Below are 24,873 nucleotides of genomic sequence, written 5' to 3'. Positions count from 1 at the left end.
TTCTGCTACAGCTGTTTTGTTTCCTTTATAAATGACCTTATTTAATACAGTTTCATATTTAAGAAGGAAAGTATAACAGCAGTCTGAATTTCAGTCAAGAATTCTCTTGGTTCCTTATTATCGATTTGCCTTTCCTATCAGCAACTGATTGCAGTTTCCTGTGTGTGCTCAATACTGTCTCCAGGTCTGGCTATGCTCACAGTCAATTACCAATTATTGTCCCATGAGTCAACTCTGGACATCAAAGTGATAAAAGTGACAACAGTATGATCAAACAGGTATTACTCAGCAATAGTCTGTTCACTGATGCTCAGTTTGGATTTGGCTAGGACCATTTGCTCCAGACTTCAGTAAGCCTTTGTCTAAGTGGGTTAAGTGTTTAATTAAGTGATGTGCCGTGAGATCAGGACATAATTTGACTGAGTATGTTACCAAGGAACCATAGAAAAATTGAAGTCATTGAGTTTGTGCAAAATCTCTCCACTGGTTTGAATCATACTTAACACAATAGAAGATTGTTGTGGTTGTTAGACATAAATCATTTCAGAGTCATATTACAATCTATCTGTTCAACGATGCTATTACACACCTCTGGAAAAGGTGGGACTTGAACCCAAGTCTCCTAGCTCAGAGGTAGGGACATTACCACTGCACCACAACAGCCCATCTCTTCTTAGGTATATAAACAGCAAAACGGTGGTAAGAGAAGATGTGTGTTCAGTTGACAACTATTTACACATGGAGGTAGAGACATAACTGAGGAGTTAAATTAATATTTTTACATCTGTTTTTACCAAGTAGAAGATGCTGCACAGATCATGGTGAATAAGGAGGTCTTTCAAATACTTGAAAAGTTTAACATTGGTAAGGAGGAAGCTTTGGATAGGCTAGCTCTCCTTAAAGCTGATTGATGCACAAAGACCAAAGGTTGTGCATCTAAGAATACTGAAGGAAATGAATGGTAATTATGGATGCACTGTCCCTAATTTTCCAACCTTCCTGAGACAGGGGGATGGTGCTCGAGGTCAAAAGAATTGCAAATGTTGTTGAAGGTAACAGAAAGGGTTGATGAGGGCAATGCTGTTGAAGTGGTAGATATAGACTTCCAAAATGTATTTGATAAAATGCTAAAGATATGCCTTGTGAGAGAAACTAGAGCTCATGTCATAAAAGAGACAGTATCAACACACCTATAAAATTGAGTGACATAAACAAATAGTAGTGATGAATAGTTTTTTTTGGAATGAAGGAATACATGTAGTGGATCTCCCCAAGTTCAGTGTTGATATATATTAATTATCCAGAATAGCTACAGAGAGCACCATTTTTAATAAAGATTATATGAAACTTGGAAGTATTGGAAACTATGATGTCAATCTTTAGAACAGCATAGACAATTTGTTTGAATGGGTGTCAAATAGAAGGATTATACTTAACGCAGAGAAATGATTCATTTTGGTAGGATGAATGTGGAAAGTTAATAGAAAATAAAGGCTACAATTCTAAAGGGGATGCAGGAGCAGAGGAACCTGGATATATATAAATCCTTGAAGATAGATTAGTTAATAGAATGGTTAAGAAAGTGTATGACATCTCAGTTTTTATTAAAAGGAACATTGGGTATAAAAGCAATGAAAATCTGTTAAATTTGTAGAAAATGCTGGATCTTCCCCATTGTGTTCAGTACTGTGTTCGGTTCTGGGCACCACACTTCAGGAAGGATTTGAAGACATGAGAAATAGTGCAGAAAAGATTCACAGGGATGGTTCCAGAATTTAGGAACTTGTGTAGGTTTGGAGAGGAAAAAAAACTTAAGATGAGGTTTGATAAATGTATTCAACATCATGAGCAGATGATGAGACACTTCCTGTAGAATGATCAAGAGCTAGGAGATACAAATTTCAGGATAAATGCCAAAAGAAGAAATAACAACATAAGGAGGTTAAGATCTGGAATTCACTGTCTGGAAGTGTTTTGGAGACAAGTTCAGTTGAGGCTTTCTAAAGGAAACCAGATCATGCTCTGAGAAAGTCAAGAAAAATGGTATGAGGTGATCTGCTCCTTCAGATTCCATAGGGAAGCTCCTGATTGATGTGGGCACTGACAAGAAAGTTGGAAGAATGGGCTAAGATTGGCAGTAATTAGGTTTTCAATATCACAGAAAATCTCCTATTCTCAGTCAAGTGTTGAATGGAAAGATGAGAATCTCGCTAGCGGGCTGCAAGTTAAACAAGATGGAGAAGGGAACAGAAGGGTTTCCTTGATGCTGTAACCAGAGATGAGACAAGAATTCACTGTCTTTAACGGACAGCATATCTGTACATTTTTCCACAGGAAATACTGAGGAAGCAGTTGCATTTAAAGATCAATGCAAACATAGTCAATTGTTGTCAAAATCGAGCTGGTTTCCTATAGTCTTTTTAGAGAGGAAAATCTACCATCCCCACATGGTCCACTTAACAAATAATATCTGTCTTCAGATGCACAGCAAAGTGATTCATGCTTAACTGGCCTCTGAAATGGCAAAATATGCCAATCGGTTGTGGATGACTACCAGGGAATGCTTAAAAGGAATTAAACTGCATAGATTAACATCACCCTCTGCACCTTCAGCAACACACCCAGCCTCGTGCAGTTTATATATTTAATACATAAGTAAAGTTAATGCAAGCACGTGTTGAGTGACAGTCAATTCCTCATATGCTTAATAGGTGCACAATAGAGTAGAATGTGTCACTGCTTATACAGAGTTCAGATGGATGCTTCTACTGAAATATGAAGCAACTAGTGTAAGAAATGGGTTCTGGGTAATCCAAGATGAAGGACAGGAGAAAATTGTGCTGGAAGAGCTCTCTCTTGTTTTGAAGTGTTTTTAAGGGTTAGAGCTAAATTCCTTGATTGCTTGGAGCAAGTAGTAATTACTGTTTTATAAGCTGTTATATTGTTTTGAAACTTTGGAAAAAAAGATCAAAACAATGATACGATAAAACAAGAGAAGATGCAGGGACCACATGGGAGGTGAAAACAAGCAGTGAACTTGTACAGGTAGTTCTTCTATAATGCAATGGTTGCATTCTTGTGCAACCCAGCATTACAGAAAAATCACACTTCAGAAACAATGCTTATAGTGTTGATGAAGTAATCGCATTATAATCAACACATTGTAAAAGTTTGCGCTTTAGAAACAGTGTCCCCAATTCATCAATCACGTTACAGTGAATTCGCATTAACAGCAAGTGTTTTATAGCAGAATAATCTATACAGTTGTCTGACCAGGCAGTGAACTTTCACAGCTGACTCCTCTGCTCTGTAGTTTCAAGTATCTCCAGACATTGAGTTCCATGTAAGAAAAATAAATAAACAAACAATGAAATTTACAGCAGGTTTCAATGGTTTGGTGGGGGAGTCATTTAGACTTAAGAGGCTGGACCTGTGATTTAATCTGGGAAGTGTGACTGCTGTTTCCTTCCTTTATTATCCAATCAACAAGTGTGTGACAGAAGTGGAAATGTGAGAGTGTATTTATGACAAATTATGCCCCCAGAAGGTCTTCTTCCTTTCCCTCCCACTACATCTCTGCAGTTTCAGGCTTCGCTGGCAAGATGGAGTGAACGTCCCTGCAATAGAGCTCATTGGCCTTGAAGATTTGATTGGGTGACCCTGGGGTGTTTCTGTACACAGGGCCCAGGAATGCTGAGAATGTCCTGCCCAAAGGAGTTTGAACTCCCACTGAGCTGAGGGCAGGTGGAAGTGGAAGGTAGGGCTTTTGGTTGACCCTTTATGCGTTTCCTCATCCAGCTGATTACCTACTGGCACTGCCATGCCTCCTTTTGAAGAAGGGGCATTGGAGTGAGGCACAGGTCCTTCCTCTCCTTCTTGCTTTACAGTTGTGCTGAGAACCATTGGCTGCAGTGATGTGTTGTTGGTCTGAGCGCATACCCAGCATGCAGGATTAGTAGTCTGGGGTTGGGTAGGTGAGAGTGAGTGAATCAAGATGTTGCATACAATAGTGTGTATGGTAGACTAAGAGGTATGGAAGGAAGTGTGTGCAATAGCAGTGATTGAATGTGAGGTATTTACTCTTGTGGAGCACAGATGATCATTGGAGTAGAACTCAGGGTGACCAACTACCCCAGATTTTCTGGGACCCTCCATTATTTGAGCTGCTCATCCTGCATTTGATTGTCAGCATCTGGGATGCTATTTATCTTCAATTTCTGACCAAACGATTGTTCTCCTACAATGCTGTCATAAACTTGCAAGGTAAATGCTAGTGTTGTAACTGTGCTCTGTATACTGTTGCTAGATTGTCAAAAATCTGCTCCATTTAATATATAATGCCACACAACATATTGGAGTGTGTCCTCAATGAGAATATGTGACTCAGTCTTTCTGGACCAATGTTACTCCAATTAATACTGTTATGCATTGTTGCATCTGTGAAAATTATGGCATCTGATGAAGCATATAGCATGCCTGCATGATCGGCCCCAGAAATACATATTGGAAATTCCATTTTGGATATAGGGTTGTTAACCAGCCCAATTACTCACCCACAGCCATGATCTCACTCAATTGGGCAACAAGCTCTAGGGGCAAATATTGTTTACCCTTGTCCCCATGTTTTTCTATGCTAAATGATAACCTGGAGCTTTGGGTACTGTCGAGACATTTTGCACTTTCCATATAAAAAGACACACAAATAGTTTTAGAATGATTTATTATACATTTTATTGTCTTTACTCTTCATTCTTCATTAAAGGAACATAAACATAGATTGTCATTTACAGTAAACATTCAGAAATATTTAATGTGCATTAAGAAGACTTCTACTATTGTTAAACTATTCTGCTTACAGAATTCAAAATGCCAATATTTTCAAATACAAGGTAACTTAAAACTTTTAAGTATTTGCAGTTTACTTAACAGAACAAACATAAGTTTTTTTTTGTAATATATACAAGAAAACAGAAGACTGAACTCTTACGGTGCCTCCGCTCCCACCCCCCCCCACCCCCCCTCTCCCCAGTGCATTAGGAAGCCTCTGTAGCAAAGGCTTTGAATACAAACTCTTCAGACTCCTTCCAATTCATTCTCATTAACCTTTAAGAGTTATGGCAAGGATAAGTTAAATGAACTTTCCTGATTTGTAGGCAGTCATTTTTCTCTGTATATTAAAATGTTGCTATCCTTTCTCTTTATTCTTATTGAGAAGCCTAGATAAAGTTCAAAGTTCAAAGGCCCATAGTGCAATGTCACTAGCATAGCTGAAGTGTAGGAAAATATTACTTTAGTTAAACTAGTGAACCTTTTCCGATTGTCTCAATTTTCTTTAGCAGGTTCTATGATGTGATTCAGTTTTTAATATTAACACAGTTCAGCTGCCATAAGAAACCCAAAGTATCCATGGATTGTAATATTGTAACTGATTTTAGCAGATTAACAATTTAGCTATTTTCAAAATGGAACATGAATTCTGTTTAATTTTAATAGTTTATATTCTTATCTATTCTGTAATAGTTAATGTAGAATCATACCATTACAATCAATATCCAGTTTATTTAAACACTACTTCTTATTAATCATTACAAATATTCATGTTTTGAAAGCTGTTAACAGGGTTACAATACTGGAATAGAAAATAAAATGCTAATAGTTGATTATAAATTTCAGTAAAATGTAAAATCTACAATCCAGTTTTAATCAAGGAATGGTACTGATGTGCTGCCATAGTCATTCAGAAATGAATAAGTATGATGCAATAGTCACGGAAATCAGAAGAGATTGTAAAACATTGTAACTGAAAATGAAAATATCTGAAATGATATGATTTTATTTTGTTTCATCCAAATAGAGCCACCTCATAGGCATATTCAGCATGTTCATTTAGCACAGCACATCAATGAAATGTGATTTTTCAAGTGCAACAATGAACAGATAATGGACAGATCAGTGAAATTCTATGATCCACTGTTTTTGGGGCATGAACAGTAGAAACTTGAAAAACTCACTTTATGAACATAACGGCACCTGAGACTGCCGTTCCTTTTGTCTATTACATTTGTGTAAAAAACATTCCATACCTCTCAGACATCTTTATTCGCATGATTTATGGCACTCAAGATAGAGGACATGCAGCCAACTCTAGAATTATATTGTTTATTCATAAAAAGTAAAAGGATTCTCAGCACTGGGGTGAACGTTGTGAAAAGTTGTAAGTTTATGCAGCCTGAACCTCAAAGGACTGAGAAACAACTGCCAGCTTACTCATAATTTTTAGTGATTTCCCAAATCCTTTGCATATTTATTAATAACATTCATTTTCAACTCTTTGGGAGCTATAAGTTAAGATGGACTGTCCTGTCAGTGGATTTGTTTGTCATTTGTTGAAAAAAAAATCCTGATGGTAAAAAAGCCCACAATATTCTAATTACAGTTAGATCTCTCTTATAAAAAATGTTGAACACAGGAGAGGCAATTGCATTAATTTATCTCATCCTGCCTCTTATTTATTCAGAAAATGAGTCTTTGTTTATCAGAAAATTACAAAGCCAGGTGCCAATTTGAACTCATGGCCTGTATTCTTATAGAATCTATTAACAGAGTGGATAGAGAATCACAACAGCAACTTGATGCTACAGCTTTATCAAATACAGATTGGACAAATATATAGAAAACAAGGACCAGAATTTTAGTACATTATAAAGAGACAGCATGCAAAGCAAACCTTGTGGTTTCTACAATTACATGGCAGATATTTTCACCAAACAAATGCCTTAGATTATTGCTTACTGTATCTAGTGTATGATTGGAATTCTAAACTTCAATAGAAGCCTTTTTTGTTTGTGACACACAAGACAATGGAACATACGACAAATGTTATTTGCTAAATTTTAGTTTGCACATAGGAAATCCTTCTTTGCAGTCACTGCAAGATTTGGAAATAGGTTATTTCGACTGTATCATGCCAAAATCAATAAGATTGCATATAAAATTAGAATTGGTTTTATTTAGATTCTGATAAGGGCATGAAAAAATTATGGTCAATGAATCAAGTTACTGCACCCTTTCAATTGCCTTTTTTTTAAAACATAGACACATTGCACTGTATGAAAAAGGTTCAGAATGCAGTGTGGCAGTGTAGTTTACACTTCATGAGCCAACTAATCAAATATTGGTCCTGCAATTTGATCAGATAGGCAAACCTATAAAATTCACACATGATTGGAGGTTCTTGACACCTAACTGCCAGCTTAAACAGTTGTGGGATATAAATATTTCCATTCACAGTGTATGCATACACGGGCATGAACAGAATTCAAATGTTGCCTATTCTCTGTGCTACACAAAGGAATGTGAACTATAGGATTGGGGCTGGTGGGGGTTTGAAATTATTTCTGACTATTTCCAATTTGGATTAATTTGCATATTTTGAAGGTCTCCTCATCAGATCCATTCCTATATTCTAATAACACTTCAACACTTCTGACAAGATCATCCATTTCAAATGTTGAATCTACTTTTCTCCCTGATGCAGCCTGAACAACTCAGGTCAAATTATATCAACTAGCAAATTCCTAAAAGCCAATTTGATGGAATTTTCCTCAATCAAGAGACTGGTAAGTTTCTGAACTAAAATGGTGGAGTATGAATTATGAACACTGACCTCATCAGGCATAACCCTGATCGATAGATCATATTAAACAGTCACCATACAACTGCTATTACTCATGGCTGAGGAGTAATAGAATAACTAATGTCCCGGGTTCTTGCTGGGCTTACTAGCAATTGAACAATTGAGTGAGCATTTGTTGGGACAACACGTAATGAAAATCAACCCTTCCATGTTAATGCTTCTGTAACTTTTCATTTTGAAATTATATTAACACGTCAAGAAGGATCAAAAAGGGAAGTTAGATTGATATTATTCATGATTAATTCCAACTGAAGCATTAACCTATCATTCAGATTGTCTGTTTTATCCCCTTTTTATTTTGACTTTCTAATTGTCTTTTTTTTTGTTTAAATCTTTTAAGATACATTCAATTATTTTGAAGGATTTCCGTTGTGCAAAATAATATAATGTATCCTAAAATCTGGCCCATCTTCCTGAAGTCTCTCAGAACTGAAGGCCTTGTCCAGGGATATTTTTCACCTCAAGAGTTGTGCATTCCAAACATTTCCTCTGACGACCAAGGTCCCTGAGTGGGAAACAGTGCAATAACTGCATCCAACAGTGATTGTCATTAACAAGACAACTATGTCACTTATGCATAAAATCTAGCCACAAAAACAATTTTAACCATTACAGTCTTAAGAGATTTTGTACACCTGTAGTGATAGATGGTCTAGTTATTGTTTATTCCATTTACTGACATTTTGTTAGGTGAGATACTTCCGTGAGTACAATATTTTGTTCACAATCTTCAGGAGTTAGTGTCGTGACTCTGATGTAAAGTTGCAACCTCTTTCGTTATTCTATGTCCAGTGACACATGAGCTCGATAGAGTCATGCAGGCATGAGTCAAGCATTGCTCATGACCCTCTCAATGCAAATCAAACTACTGACTTTAAAATAGAATCAGCAGCAGGGAGTCTCAGCACTAAATTAAAGGGATTCAAAATCAAGTATAAAACTTTCACTTTATAGATTATTCAAAATTTGGCTTTGCAGTGCAGTACAGTTGTCTGACAAGTACGGTCTCCACCCCAGATATACTCTCAAACCTCCTATCTTAGTGCTGTTCCTCGGCAGATCTGACTTTCAGAATATAGTGCCAATTTTACATCTTTGTACATCTGAGATTTCTCCATGGGTAATTTTCCATGGATTTGACCATTAACTGGTCAACAATCTCTCATTTTTCAAGCACTTTGCAAGGTGTAGTTTTACAGTTGAGCCAAGAAGGATTGATCTTTAGGGGACAAGAAAGTTTGTTTTGCTTCAAGTAAACAGCAATTTTTAATCATTTTGTTTAAAGCTGTAATGATCATGGTGACATTGAAGAATATTGCAAGAAAGAAGCAGCATACTGTGCTAGCTCATTCAGACAATAGAACTCATATGATCTTAAATGAATTAGGGCAGCAACTTTCAAAAATAAGTATGTTTACTACTGTTTAACCTTTGGTGCAAAGGAGGATTAATCTTACACTGGCACCTGACAGGTAGCAGCCTCTAAGAACCCTCATGCCAAATCTCTGATTCTACTGCAGGATGCTTTTGCACCTTAATGTTGCACCTTGGGCTGCACTGGAAAGCTGCAGCAAGTTCACTTTACATTCAGAAATATGCACCCAGCTCAAAGCGTGGACCAAGCTGCATTTTCACTCACTCATAGTGCACACTCAATCTAAATCTACTTGGGTGCTCTCTATCTTGCATTACCTTACTTTCCCTTTTTTTGGGCTTTTCTCCCTCAGTTAGAGATATCCAACTCACATGACTTCTGATTTGCGTTGCTGGTTAGTGCAGATATAAATCCAGGAATCTTGTCACAGTTGTCAGCAGGCTGCAGTCAAGTCAAAGGGAAATAGCCTTTATTCAGTTGATCCTGGCACAGTAAGTCAAAAGAAACCTCTCAGGTTAGTTCAGGGGCTTGGAAATAGTCAGCCACTCTGGGCAGTCAGTCAGGATGCTGTCCAGATGAGGGGTAAGGAACTGAATGTTAGGCAGCTTACTACCGGTCTTTCTAATCTATTGTGGCTGTTTTCCACCTGGATTGAACGAGAGGCAGGTATTATGGGAGGAGAAAGTGGGCAACACAGATGTTACTCTTGGGGCAGGAGACAGGATGTCCCGACTGAGTAAGGAGATAGCACAGAGGACATGCAGGATTAGTGACATTGGGGAGTTGGAATGGGTGCCGAGTGAGAGAAGATGCTGTCGACAATAGTAAGAGTGATAGAGAGTGAGCCTTGTTGGGAAGTGAGATGGACAGAAGGTGAAGTAACAGAGAGAAGCTGGTGGAGCTTATATTTGTGAAGTTAAGAAGGAGATTGACCTGCAGCGTACAGTGCTCTCCTCCTGCCAGGTGGCTGAGACTGCATTAACCTGGGTAGCAACCTCCAACCCAGCTGGCATGGACTGGTGACATAGCCTTCCCTCTTGGTCTTAAGGAGGAGGAAGTCCCGTGTGTATATCGCTCCTCCAGGTCACTACCTACAAAACAGGGCAAAAATTTCTCCTGTCTGCCATTTCTGAGGAAAATGTCAGGAATCGTGCTGGGTAGCTCTGGACTGATACTGCTTGTCTAGGTGCACAATAGGGTTTTTGAAGATGTCATGGGTGCAAGGGATGATGATGAATTCTGGGATATCCGCAGAGTTTTGGGAATAAAACATGGTAAGTTTAGTCAGAAATGGATGCAAGGGACACCACAGGGACAGAGTAGGTAGCTAAGGAGGCAGGTTTAGTAAAATATGATGAGAAAACTCAACAGGCTTCGTGGCAGAAATCCCTCCAGAAAATCCTTAATTACTTCAAACTTAGCCAAATTAAACATAAGATTCAACCCACAATATTGACAAACAAAGCTTCTGCAACTGAACGAAAATTCTAATTCAAGTTCTAGCTTAAACCAGCCCGTTTCTGTGATAAATCGTATAAGATGCATACAGCTTTTACCAGATTACCATATACGTAAAGGGCTGAAGTAAGTTCCCTTTTCAGTGACGAGTTTGATGGTGGGTCACTTAATCAGGCAGGGAAAACCATAATGGCTTTCTGTCTCCACTCTGGCTAAGTTCAGGATTTGAAAGCAATTAGTATCCACTTAAGGGCTTCCTTTGACCACTGCTGGTATTAACCTAGAGATGGGTAGGGGGCTCACCATGTGGGAAATACAGCAAGCTAACCTTGTTGAATTTTATGACGATCCCTCATTCAATGGCACTCATTGCCTCATCAAGGGACCCAGCATTCAAACTGGAGGAGCCTGATGAAAGCCAACTCTCACCCTCACTGCCAACCTCCCAGTGCAATGCTAACCCCTCCTGCCATCACTCACCTCTGACCTAGGAGCTAGCAATGATACGCCTTAAGTGTCTGTTGTACTGGCAACTGCAACCACCTTCTTAGTGTCACTGCTACAGCTCTGTGTATTTTGGCTTGTGGGACTTCTGCTGTTGTGCTCCTCATTCCTGCAGAAGGCATGCCCCTGTCTAGTGGACATAATGTGGTGGATGTTTGCTAAAAGAGATGACACAGGACTCTCAGTGACTCTCCAGACAACAGGCGGGACCCCCTGTCATCTCCATTAAATACACCCATCACCCACATGGAATTCTGTTTTTAGGCAGATAATTCTAGGGATAGGCAATATTTTAGATTGTTCCGTTCTCTCTAGTGTTTTCTTATGACCTGTTTCATTAGCAAAACACCACATCACAAAATAAAACAAAAACCGAGGGCCTGGGTCATAAAAAGTGCATCTATTTTTCAAGTACTAACAATCAAATGTGCTACGCATAAGGAAAGTCCTGAATGTTGATTCAAAATTGCCTGGTCAAACTTGGCCATTCAGAGGTGGGGGAAAAGTTCAATATTTGTTTCTGTTTCAACTTATAACAGTAACAAAGTCAGTAATTTTCATATGGTTCACCTATAAAATCACAATAACATGTAATAAATAAATATTATTTATATTTTTGAGCTGCATGCTCACTGAATGGTCAGAATCAAACAATCATTCATTTTGTTTTAGCAGACATAAATTATAACTTGCATTAAATGTATACAATGTTATGTTGATTAAGAAATGAAGGTACTGTACATGGAATTTATTGATGTTTTGTTCATGCTTGAGACTAGGAAAATTAATCTTGATAATAAGGAATTAAATGATTCTTGTCTCTCCACTCAATGACAGAATCCAGAACTTTGTATAACTATATCATCCACACGGTGAGATACAGTATGTACCAGGTGAATCCATCTAAGCCAGCAAGTGATATCACCATTTTACTGCAAGAAGTTACAACTTTGGACATTAATGTAAACTATGTAATATTGATTCAACTGCTTCTTATACACCTCACACCATTTCCCCCTCCTTTTACTATACTTCAATGAAAATAAGAGGAAGAGATGCAAAATAATCAACATTGTCCATTTTGCACTAATGTCCAAAATCACAACTATGCTTTTGTGCATCTGCAAAAAATCGTCATGGGGAAGATTTCCTTTCTATGCTATGTTTAATGAAATTGTAAACGAATTCTTTATAAATGGCTTCATGGTTTTATTTGACATCGCACATCAAAATAAAACTCTTCCACTGACATCAAGGTGAGGCCTATGCATCCCAACTGCCAATGTTTACAGTCACCAGAATATTGCCAAGATGCATCAATTTGAAAACCTTTACTTTATGACATATCAAATGTTGAGTGTGAAACTAATTTATTTTAAGTCATGTATACTCTCACACACCAGATTTCGAAGTAGCACATTAAAAGTATCAGTATGAACTAGCTTTAAAATAAAAAAAAGTGCCAATAGAGATTCTTTATTTCTCACGTTTTGCAAATCAAACACCCCAATCCATCTGTGTTCCATTTCTACCTCCTTAATCAGTGTAAACAGGAATGATGGTGAGCTTTTGAAGAAGTATTCATAATTAATATAAGCTGATTTTAGGTCTTGACTACTCTATGTATGATCATTACAGCCACCAGTGTGAAAACACTTTCATCCCATTAGTTTGAAACAAAGGGACAGTATGCGGAATGCACTTTGCCACCAAGTCCCTTGAAGTTTATAACTTATAAAAACAAAATTATTGGACCTTTATTCATACAAAATGGCTGTAAATGTCTTATAAAATTCAATATCCTGGATAGGGAGATGGTTTGAAAAGAGAGAACTTCAAATGTACAAAACAATAACCTATAAAATGTCACTATCCTTCCACATAGTTATATATAAACCATCAGAGGCAAGAGAAAATCACATTGCATGCATCCATCCTCGATAAATATATTTACAATTTTACCCCACAATATCACAACTATACAATTAAGTGCTAAAAGCTTTGCAACGGGAACAAAGAAAACTACCTCACTTTTATGTTAAATGATCTGGAAATAAAATATATTTTCCCTTTAACATAGTTCAGCAATTTACAAATTTCCCACTGCCTCAGTAGGAAGAAGGTTAAACTATTATTACAAAAATATTTTCCTCCCAAAAGATGCTAAAAGTGTAACTGTGACAAATATATCAAAATGTATCAGAAGTGTTTCAAAATATTGTAAAAATTTCAGCACAGGTTGTGACAGATTTATATACAAAACAGGTTTGCACGCTTATTTTCATTATGACTTTGCATTGTTGCCATCGTTGGTGCAGTTTGGTCCTGTTGGTAAGCAAGTTAAAACAATCAGTTTACTGCTGGTTAATTTTGTTGATAGAGATCTGCCACCCTCTACTGGCCAAAATAAAAAGCTTGTACACCAAATTTCAATTTCAAGGGAAAGTTTAAATTGCAGAGTCAAAACAGGGCAATGCTCTCACAAGCTTACTGTTCATCAGACAATTGTTACTGAGCTGAATTCTTGTGGTAGACTTTAACTGTGCATTAATGGAAAATAGGCAGTAAGGAATCAACATCTTGTTTTACTCTCTGATTTTTAATTCCATAAGTGCTGACAGACTCGCTAATCTATATTCAAAATATTACTGTTTCTACTACAAACAATTTCTGTCAATCAGAAATTGACTGAAATATCTGGTCAGTGGTGTATCACTCTATGCTTAAAACAAATATTTCAGAGGGCAATTTTCTGGTCTCATGCTTTCTGCACGGTCTCTGGTTTAGGTGTCTGAAGAGGAGTCATATTGGATTTAATTTGTTAAATTTGTTTCTCTCTCCAAAGATGGTGTCAGACATTGAGTTTCCTCAGCACTTTCTTCTTTTGCTCCATATGAGACCCTAGGTTGGAATCTTTTATATTTAGATAATTCTCAAGTTTTGGAATTACATTCAGATCCTGCCCCTGCTCACTGTAGCTGCATGCCCACTGGCCAAATCCTTGCTTGACGGCCTCTAAGCTTGTTGTTTAATTAAAAATGGTAGTTGGGTGTGGAAGGGAGGAGTTTGATACATTATGGACCATTGCCATTGACCAGCAGACTCCACTGTCTCACCAGTGAAAACATTGCTGAAATCTAAGGAGTATGAACTCAAGAAAGGCTGCCACTTCACCAAAGGAGCAGCTGTCACTATAATAGACGCAGCACTGTTGGACACATCAGCTTCCTTGCGATCCTAATGCAGTAGCAGGCCTCTGATTAAGCAAGGCAGCATCCTTGTCATTTTTCAAATATTTTCAATTGATTCTGTTGAGTTGCCATGATTCTGACACAGGGTAAGGGAAGGCTGCTGATATCATCCTCATAACAGTGCACTGCCATGTTAAAGTCAGCAGTGATTGGCTCATTAAAACATCATTAAATACCTTGATTTAAGTCTTGCCTCTGTCAGGAGAGTTGTTGATATGGTTACAAACGCACCTCTGGGAAAATCGGGAGGGGTAAACTGTGCCACAATGCCATTTCCCACTGCAGCCAAGTATTCCTTCAATTCAGTTTATGCCCGCAACTTTGTTTAGTCTGCTCCCTCCACTCTTTGACGCTCCTGAACAGTCACCTACATTTGTACCCATGGAACATAGGACAATGATGTGCTTTTGAAGTGTCGTCATGAACACAGCAATAAATGTGCACTCAGCAATTCCCACAAACGGCACTGTTATTAACACTAGATATTTGTTCTTATGATGTTGATTAGGAGATATATTTTTTTACTAGGGAAAACCGCCCTGCTCTTCTTTAAACTAGAAGCATGAGAATTCTTGCATCTACCAAACAAGTAGATATTGTTACAGTTTCATATCTCATTGCAAGATGGCACCTCCAATAGTTAGTGTTGCCAACATGAAGAAATCTCCAGGAAAGTCTCCAACCAGATTTGTCAATCCAAACACCTCCCCCAGTCTTGCACTAGAAAGTCAAGCACTGAATTTTGTACTCAAGCCCTTATGTGGGACTTAAATGTAGAACATTGTGAATTGGGGGTACCGAGTGCTCATGATTGATTCTCCTGGTGAGAATTAGGTTTTTATTTTCAGACCAGGACATCAAGTTTGTTTCTTTCACCTGCTCCTCGTCATAAGAAAATATTGTGTTTGCAGGTTTCTTTGCACATATTTAAAATAAAAGGGTCTGGATTTTTAAAAGTGCATTTGTTAACAAAGACATTACATATTTTGAATATTTTTTGAGGCAAAATTATCCAAAAATAATAAAGATTTTGTGTGAAAGTAGATCTTGCAGTTTCTGATGCATAAATTTGCCAGGTTTGTCAATTTAGTAAATGAAGATTTTTTCACTTGTCTACTCTGATGATCAAACTTAACTCCTTGATAACACATTGGGTGTCTAGAAAGAAGAACTACTCCAGCTGTTGTGTGGAGTAACATTGCAAATACTATCAGAAGGAATACTTTTTCCATATTGTCACAGAACAATATTTCATCTCATTCCTTAACACTTTGCAAAATATGGAATTTAATCCTCACTCATAAAAAATTACAGTAACCAAACTGCCTGGAAAAGTTAAACAAAAATAATGACAGCACCAATGTTCAGTATTCTGGACTCAGTAGGATTTAAATTAAAAATGGTTTTTGTTGCTATTTCTTGTCCTTATTTAAGATGTTGTCATTAAAGCATGGAAAGATTAGTGTTTAGTGTTCCCATAACCCTTTTTTTGCAATCAGCATGGACTCTTTAATTTGATGGCAACTTGAATAAATTATTGTGAGAAGAGATCTTAAATGTTTGAGATCCTTGGTTGAAATGTTCTTGTCTTTCCATGAGTGCTGGTTTGAATTTAGAAACACACCCTTTGAACAATGTTGTTATCCCCGCTCCTGTTGTAGGAGTCAAATTTCCATAAAATTCTTTATAAATAGTCTGCAGCACGAACTTGGGATCGCAGAAGTTCTGTGGAATGTTGTGTGCAATGCCAAATGCAATAAAGCACAGCAAGAAACTGAGGAACAGGTCTTTCTAAAACAAATGGACGAGCACAATGGACAGTTGACTTTTCTGTTTTTAGTTTTACTGAATTGAATTAGTCAGTTGCAATATTTTGAGAAATGTTTAGATGACTGAAAGGGAACCTGTTGTATTCTCTATCCATTTAAATGAATAGGGAGAAAATTAGATGATTCCCTTTCAGGCATTTCATTCCTAATGTGTCCAGATGCTGAAACAGGAAAACCTGCCTCATTATGTTTCACATTTTTAAAAAAAATTGCTTTCAAATTCTAACAGATCAGAACATTTTTTCAGTTGGTCTTACATTTAGTGTCCAGAGTCAACAATGACAAACTTCAAAGCCAATCGATGTCAGAATTACAGAAAATCTCAAATTTGCCAGAGCAGTCTGTTTAAATCATGTCTGCGTAAGTGTGCTATTTAAATTGTACAAACTGGCTTTCCCAATGGATACTCTGAATGGGAGTTGGTGCTCTAGTTGTCATGTCACTGGACTAGTAATCCAGAATTTCAGATTATTTCTCAGGGACATTTGTTCGAATAATACAATGGGAGACAGTGTAATTTGAATTCAATGAAAAAAATCTGGGATAAAAAGCCAGTCTAATGGCGACCTTTGCAACCACTGTTACTTGTCATTAAAACCACAAGATTGTTCACTTATGTCCTTTAGGGAAGAGAATCTGCATCCTTAATTTGTGCAGTCTCCATGTGACTCCAAATCCACAGCAATGTAGATGACTCTTAATTGCTCAGAGGGCAATTAAGAATGGACATTAAATACAACCCATCCCATGATTGCACACAGATAACAAATTATTGCTAAGGAATGGAAGATAGTGTTCAATGGTGCACAATCAGTTGGATCAGATTGACAATGGCCAAATTAATTTCACTGTTACAGTCTTTTCTGGTCTAAGATCCCTCCAAGGATACTGGAGGAGAACTCCTATTGAAATTTATTGCTCTATTCTTATTGGGTTTGAGATTTTAGTTCTGGCAATGTTGATACGTGGGGTTTAAGACACCTATAGGAATTTCCAAAGTAGCACGCACCATTCTAATTTTGAAATCAGAGTGATTTCTTGTGATAATAAAATGAGTAGGGAAAGGCTAGTCTGAATACACAATAGAACAATGATGGCAGCTGAGAGCAAATAATGGTTGCTATCTAGCTGTAAAGAGAGAGTTATATTGTGAGCAAAACAAAAATCTTGTGCAGTAATTTAAATGCAATAAAATGTCTTGGAAAAGTGCTTTGAAACTCTAGTAAAATGGGCAAGCTTGTTGTATATAAAATTGGCAATCCCATACAAACTGTATACTAATAAACATCTAATTAACTCCTAGCTCATTTTAGACAGAGGGCATGTCAAAAATAGTTATGTCTAGAGATTTTTTTAAATTTCAGGAGAGAGGAAAGAACAAACATTGAGAGCTAAATCAGAAGGACAATGAACTTCTGTAAAGATCATTGTGGGGTTTTCTTTTGTCAAATTGAATGGGAAAGATATCAAGACGAGACTGTATCTTCAAATGCCACAGTGTAACATTGGTTTTACATTTCTGCACTGTGTGGAAGGCATTATTTCAGCAGAGCAACTGGCAAATGTTTTATTCAACTTGCTCTTCCCCTTTAGCCACTTAATTTTGAGACAAAAAGTGATGATTGTGGAAGGCAAATGGAAAAGCTGCAGTTCTATTCATAAATTAATTCAATAGATTTTGTTGTAAAGCAATTTTGCCTTATAAAAATGGGAAAAATTAGACCTTCAGTTTTCTTCCCATCTCTCCTGACGGTGGTGATTTATACCAGCTAGTTTTCCATTGCTTTGGCTAAGTGACCATCTTTTATATCGCTGCCTACACAATGGGTATGAATAGATTATTAGTGCATGGAAGGTGTCATAATTAAGTCGGAATGTTTCCTTCATTGAACAACTGTACACGTGCTTTTCAGCTAGCATCACTAAACAGGAATCAGGAATATGAGGAGTATAAAGTTTTTTTAAAAAAAAATCTAGTTTAGCCCAAGAATGATGTACCAAATGCAGCAACCCCACTGCTGCTCTGGTTGCGATCATCTCATACAGCACAGACACCAGGGACTGAATTTAAGACATTCACATCTGTAAGATTCAATGGCACTCTGAGCTAACAGGGTCACTTGAGTTAGAAGTTTTACTGACAAAGCTGTAATCACTTTCTCCCTCTTTCACTTTTAGTTTTGCCATCTGTCTGCTTTCTTGGGTTTGTAAATGACAGCAATATTTCAAAGAATGTTAAGTGTGCCTACATGTGCTTTGGAAGGTATGATCTAGACACAGTCTTTGCTGCTTTCCCTTCAACTGTGGAAAATTAAATCATGCAATCCACTAGTTGATGATTTGCTAGAATACAGCAATAAGTGATAGAGCCATTTTTCTGCTCACATAACAATTAGCCTTCAAAGTATTTTTCCATATAAGTCTCACAAACGTAAAGAATTGTAAGTAACTCATTACATTGTATGTAAGCCTTATATATAGATTGCAAAGGCTAACAATTAAATTTATGGCCATGAAGTGTATAGGTTCAACTTTCCTATTTTTGGATCTGTTTAATATGTAGACATTAGTATTAAAGGTTACTAGATTTTCAATGAATTTCCATTGTAAGCAGAGCAGACATCATAATTAAAATTATATTTGCACTCTCTTTTTCCCATTATGAATTTGATAAAGGACAAGGAACAGTCAAAATACTTCTTCCAGTAATGCCAATGACCATTTTACAGGACAATGTGTAGGCTGGTTTGCTGGTGGCTGCACTGCACTTAGAAAGTTAAAGTGCCACTGTTCACTGAGCACCAAGAAACTCCTCCATGCTGGTGTCAAATAATCAAAGTCCATTTTCAGCTGAAATTTGTTGCATTGCAGAGCTTTTTTCCCGAAAGTAATTGAAATTGGAATGATGTTAAGAATATTAGCAGAGCTACCAAACAAGCTGAAATAAACTGCACATTTACAACAGAATATCAACATCCAGAATTTTATGTTCAGTCTAATTAGACCAACAAATCAAATAGTGCTTCTTGATATTCTAAATATAAAATTTTGAGAACAAAAATGGATCTTGTATGGAAAACAGTAAGTGAGAGGGAGTTGCAATATCAAAATAGGAATGTGGTTATAGTGTCCCTCACTGACTGACAGCTCCGACATGGAGTAATAAAGATATGTGCTAAAAGCCTTTCCTGGTAGATCCAACCATTTTACTACCAGCTTCTGTCTGAAACACACTGAGACACAAACTGTTACTAAAAACAAAGACCATTACAGCTTTCACACAAGGTTTTAGAACAGAAATTACTTTGTCCTGGTCATTACAGCTAAAAAGGCCAAATAATAACTTTTTTGATTTGTGTTTTTGTCATTCTGTGCAACTTTATACATAAAAATATAGCTTAATGTGGAAAACTAGTGCTTTTTCAATCTAAAGTTTACATTTCCAAGAAACAAATCCCTAAAATCATCTTTTCATTTAACATATAGAATCCACAGTCAATTTCTCAACAATCCAGACAAGACTTTTGTTTATGTCTTTTTAACTTTCACATCTTTTCCAAATATATACTTGCATCCATATATATTGGAATTGTAATATCCTCAAAAGTAAAATTGCAAGACCCAATGAAAGACATGAAAAAAAATACACACAGTAACAGTTCAGCCTAATAGGCTGAATTCTCTTAAATCATATCTTAAGCCATGAATAGAAGGAATAATACTGTGAAATCATGGTTCTAATTATAAAACAGTATTAACCAGCATCTGATTGTTAAAACTTACCCCCAAAACAGATAAAAGTAGAATGACTTAGCTTTTGTACATTTTCTGAACGGTTCCACAAAAGTTCCATATCAGGTGCAGTATTTACATTCTTTAATCGGTAGCGGTGAAAAAGAATCTATTTAAGTGCAGGACATTCCTAGTGTTGCAGTAGTAATTTTTTTTTCATTTAGAAGTCTCAAATTTACATGTCTTTTGTCTTTTTTCTGAAGAGAGCTTTATTGCAAGCATGGTGGTGTGTGCCAGCCACCACCGTCACTTGGGGAGGACTGAAGAGTCCGGGTTAAAGAGCTCCTTGTAGAGAGGAGGAAACAGGCTGTTGGCTGTCTCTGGGTGCAACAGCTTGAATGTCTGGAGCTTGTCAGTGTGCAGGTTGCAAAGTGCAGTTAAAGTTGGTAACCTGGAGATCAACTGAAAGAAGAAAAAAGTACACAGTCTTAAATGCAACTGCAAACAATGTTTCATTGACCCCATTTGTTGGGCCAGCACAAGTCTTTACCGTAAACCTTGTCCACCATGTCTGGCTAGGCCACATTTAAATGTAGGGGAGCAGGATTATGTCTTTCATCCTGTTGGGCCTATCCCACCATTCTAAGTTATGGCTGATCATCTATCTCAACTCCAAATTTTCAAACTATCCCCATATTTAGATTAGATTCCCTAAAGTGTGGAAACAGACCATTTGGCCCAACAAGTCCACACCAACCCTCCAGAGAGTAACCCTGACTAATACACCTAACACTACTGGGAATTTAGCATGGCCAATTCACCTGACCCAGACATCTTTGGACTGTGGGAGGAAACCAGAGCACTGGGAGGAGACCCACACAGACTCTGGGAGAATGTGCAAACTCCGCACAGACAGTCACCCAATGCAGTAATTGAACCCAGGTCCCTGGCACTGTGAGGCAGCAGTGCTAACCCCTGAGCCACTGTGCCACCCTAATATCCCTTGATCTCATTAGTAACTAGAAATCCATCAAGCTCTTCCTTAATGTTGAGCTTTCGCAACCCACTTGGATAGAGAATTCCAAACATTCACTTTCCTCCTCGTATCAGTCCTAAATGGCTTGCCTTTTATTTTGAGGCTGTGTCTGGTGCTAGATCCCACAGCCAGGGGAAACATCTTTTCTGCATCTATTCCATCTACCCCTTTAAGAGTTTTGTAAGTTTGGATGAGATTCCCTCTTGTCCTTCCACAGAAGACAAGGCAATTTGTCTCATTAGACAATCCCATTGTCCCAAGCATTAGCGTGGTGAAGTTCTGTTGCACTCCCTCTATAACAAGGATATAGGTGAGGAGATCAGGAGTGCACACAATACTCTAGTTGTGGCCTCATGAATGTTATACGCAATTGACCTCTTTGCTCCCATGTTCAATTGCTCTTATGATACAGTGTTTACCTTCCAAATTGCGTGCTACTGCTAGCAAGATCTCAGTGACTTGTGAACAAGGACAACTGAATCCCTTTGGGCACCAACAGCCTTTTGAACAATAATATGTAATTTAACCCAGGTTGATTCTTGGATTTATTTTTGCTCCTTTCCACTTTAATTTTTTTTTGTTTCTGATCCTTCATGTGCAGGTAGCACCTACACCATAACTGCACTGATTCCCTCAGAAATTTGAAGCCTTCCCTTTCACTACATTTTTCTAGCCACATGTTCCTTTGCTCAAACTTCCTATTTCTATCCTCACTCATATATGGTACAGCAAACAATGATGAGCCTGCTACTTGGAGGTCTTGCTTTTCAGTGTCTTGCCTAGATTAATAAATTTTACTTTTAGGACTTCAACTCTCTTTATATTTATGTCATTGTTGCCAATGTGTGCCACAACCTCTAGTTCTCACCTTTCCCCAAAAGTCAGCTGTGCTGTTACTTCCTTGACCTGGAACCAGGGATGCAAAATACTGGAGCCATGTCTACACCTACAGATAAACCCATCTGTTCCTCTAACTATTGAATCATCTTGTTTTCAACAATAAAGATAAATTCATTTGCACTTCTTTGGCTTTACTGAGTGACTTCATGCAGTTTCTTTCAGGCCAAATTCCTTCCTGTATATAATGCTTCTTCCATAACTTTCATACTCCCATTTGACCAATTGGGGCGACTCAAAGAATACCTTTGCTAATGTGTCGTCATCCAGGTGATTTTTATGAATCACATGCTGTAGTGCAAAATAAACTTTTTCCTGTAGCTTTTGAACCTTCCTTGGTTCCATCAACCATGGTCGATCTGAAGGAAGTGGAAAGAATACAGATGTAAAGCCACAAAACTCATTCTCTTCTCTTTTATAAGGTATTTCCTTTTAAATAGTGAATGAACTTAGGAACATGAGTTGGTCCTTTAGCCCATCAAGCCTGCTACACTATTCAATAATATTATGATTGATTTGGTTGTGGTGTCAGTTCTCCTTTCCTGCCTCCACTCCATATCCCTTCACTTCCTTGTGGAGAATTTAGCTCAGCATGGAATAAATTTAAAGAGCCAAATTCCACTACCTTCTATGGAAGTAAACTCCACAGTCTAATAACTCTTTGACAGAAAATACTTTACCCTCATCTCTGACTTTAAGGGTAAACCTCTTATTCATATTCTACACCCCCTAGTTCTATTCTCACCCACGTGTGGAAAACAACCTCTCTTTATCCACTCAATCCAGTTCCCTCAAGATCTTAAATATTTCATTAAGATCACCCATCAATCTTCTAAACTTCAATAGATGTAGGCCTAGCCTGTTCAATCTTTCCTCATAAGTCAAGTTCCTCATACAAGGAATCAGTTGAGTATATTTTCTCTGAACTGCTGCTCAAGAAATTTTAATATTTTTCAAATAAGGAGACCAAACTATACATGGTACTCTAGATGTTGTTTAACCAACACCCTGTACAGCTGTAGTCAACCTTTCCTACTTTATTTTCCATTCACTCAATAAACAGTAAACAGCAACATTTCATTTACCTTTATAATCATTTGCTGTAACTGCATACTAGCTTTCTGTGATTCATGTAGCAGGACACCCAATGCACTCTTTACCATCGAGTTCTGCAATCTCTCTCTATTTAACTGGTATATTGCTTTTCTATTCTTCCTGCTAAAACAAACAAGTTCATGTTGACTCATACTGTAGTTCATGTGTCAAATTTTTGACAACTCGCTTAAAGCATCCATACCCATTCCTAGACACTATCTTCAACTGACAATGTTTTTTTACGTATCTTAAAGTTACTAGAAAACTTAGCATGCACATTTAGTCCCTTCATCCATCATTAACATAGATTGTAAATAGTTGAGGCCACAGCACTAATCCCCCTCTTGCACTCCACTGGTTACAGCTTGCCAACTCAGAAAGGATAAATTTATCCCAGATATCTGGTTCGTGTTAGCGAACAAAATCTTCATCAACACAAATATGTTACCCCCTATACCATGTCATTTTATCTTATGCAGCAACCTGTGATGTGGAATCTTATCAAATGCCTTCTGCAAACCCAAACCCATCTATTGTCCAAAAGTCTAACTGATCAGTCAAACTCAACTTCTGATTCACAAATCGATGTTGGCTCTACCTAATCAATTCGTGATTTCTAAGTATCCTGTTAACTTGTTTATCAATGCACTTTTTTTTGTATGAGTATGTTAAACTAATTAGCCAATGATTTCTTACTTTTTGCCCCCTTTCTTTCTTGAATATGAGTGCTATCTTTACTATTTTCAAATTGTTGGGAACATTCCAGAACTAAGACATTTTAAAACATTATAACCAGTGCAACTACAATTCTTGACTCCAACACTTTGAAGACCCTGGGATTCAGGTCATCCTGATCTGAGGACTTGTTAGTCTTTAAGTCTAATGGTTTGCCTACCATGCTTTCCCTGGTAATATTGAAGCTGTAAAGTTCATCCTCTATCCATTTTTGATTTTCAGTTACCTTTGGGAAATTTCTTTAAGTCTTCCATAGGTAGAAAATACCTTTCAAAGCCTCTGCCATTTTTTTCCAATTATCAATTCCCCAGACTCACTCCTTCGAGAATCATCACTGGCTTTAGTTACTTTTATCCTATTCTCATTCTTGTCGAAACTCTTACAACCCATTATTATGTTACAAGCTAATTTCTTCTCATTTTCTACTTGCTGCTTCTTTATAGTCACTTTTTGTTAGTTCTTAATGTCCATCCAATCTTCTGACCTACACTAATCTTTGCAGTTTGTACAGTGTTTCTTCCAATTTCATACTCTCCTTATCTTCCGTATTTAGTCACAAATGATGCATCCTTCTCAAAGACCTTTTCTTTCTCACTGGGATAAATCTTTGCTCAGAGTTATATATCTCCTTCAAGTACTGCCATACAAACTCTATTTTTCTATATTTTAATCTTGTTCCCTAATTTACCTGAGCTAACTCTACCTTTATACCCTCGTAGTTATCTTTATTTAGCTTTAAAAATTTCTCATGGACGCACTTTTCTCACTTTCAGAATAAATATTAAGTTCTATCATGTTGTGTTAACTGTCAGCTAAAGGCTCCTTTATCTGGAGGTGATAAACTGGAATACCCTTTAATTCCAAACACAATAATTTAAAAACACCTGTACATAAAGACCTGATGAAGGGCTTTTGCCCGAAACGTCGATTTTCCTGCTCCTCGGATGCTGCCTGAACTGCTGTGCTTTTCTAGCACCCCTCTAATCCATAAAGGCACTAACCTGGTGATATCAGAACAGCAGCTGAAAACAAAGCAATTTCTTCCTCAGTCAGCTGAAGGGAGCACAAACTCTTAGCAAAGTCAAATATAGCATTGACTAGGTCATCACATCCTGAAAGGAAATAGATATGAACATTACAATCAATATTACCAAATCAACTAAACATATATATGAGTGACACTTTTAAAAATTCTATCAATACTAATTTAGAGAAATCAATCTTATTTCATGGAGTAGCAATATAACAGCATGGCAAGCTAATAC

General features: G+C 37.3%; 1 protein-coding gene across 2 annotated transcripts in view; it reads right to left on the bottom strand.

Annotated features, from left to right (window-relative positions):
- Window positions 1–5,027: 5,027 nt before the first annotated feature.
- The window catches only part of rorb (RAR-related orphan receptor B), a 263,070-nt gene continuing 243,224 nt past the window's right edge, over window positions 5,028–24,873 (bottom strand). For both annotated transcript variants that reach the window (XM_072584980.1, XM_072584971.1), the window contains exons 8-10: window positions 24,610–24,720; window positions 22,025–22,137; window positions 5,028–20,307 (exon numbers count right to left, since the gene is read on the bottom strand). In XM_072584980.1, the coding sequence (XP_072441081.1) occupies window positions 20,152–20,307; window positions 22,025–22,137; window positions 24,610–24,720 (380 nt within the window). In that variant the 3' untranslated portion in view covers window positions 5,028–20,151. The remainder of the gene's footprint in view (window positions 20,308–22,024; window positions 22,138–24,609; window positions 24,721–24,873) is intronic.

This window comes from Chiloscyllium punctatum, chromosome 2 (assembly GCF_047496795.1).
Source record: "Chiloscyllium punctatum isolate Juve2018m chromosome 2, sChiPun1.3, whole genome shotgun sequence".
In the NCBI taxonomy this organism is placed as follows: domain Eukaryota; kingdom Metazoa; phylum Chordata; class Chondrichthyes; order Orectolobiformes; family Hemiscylliidae; genus Chiloscyllium; species Chiloscyllium punctatum.
This window is presented reverse-complemented; position numbering and strand designations above follow the sequence as displayed.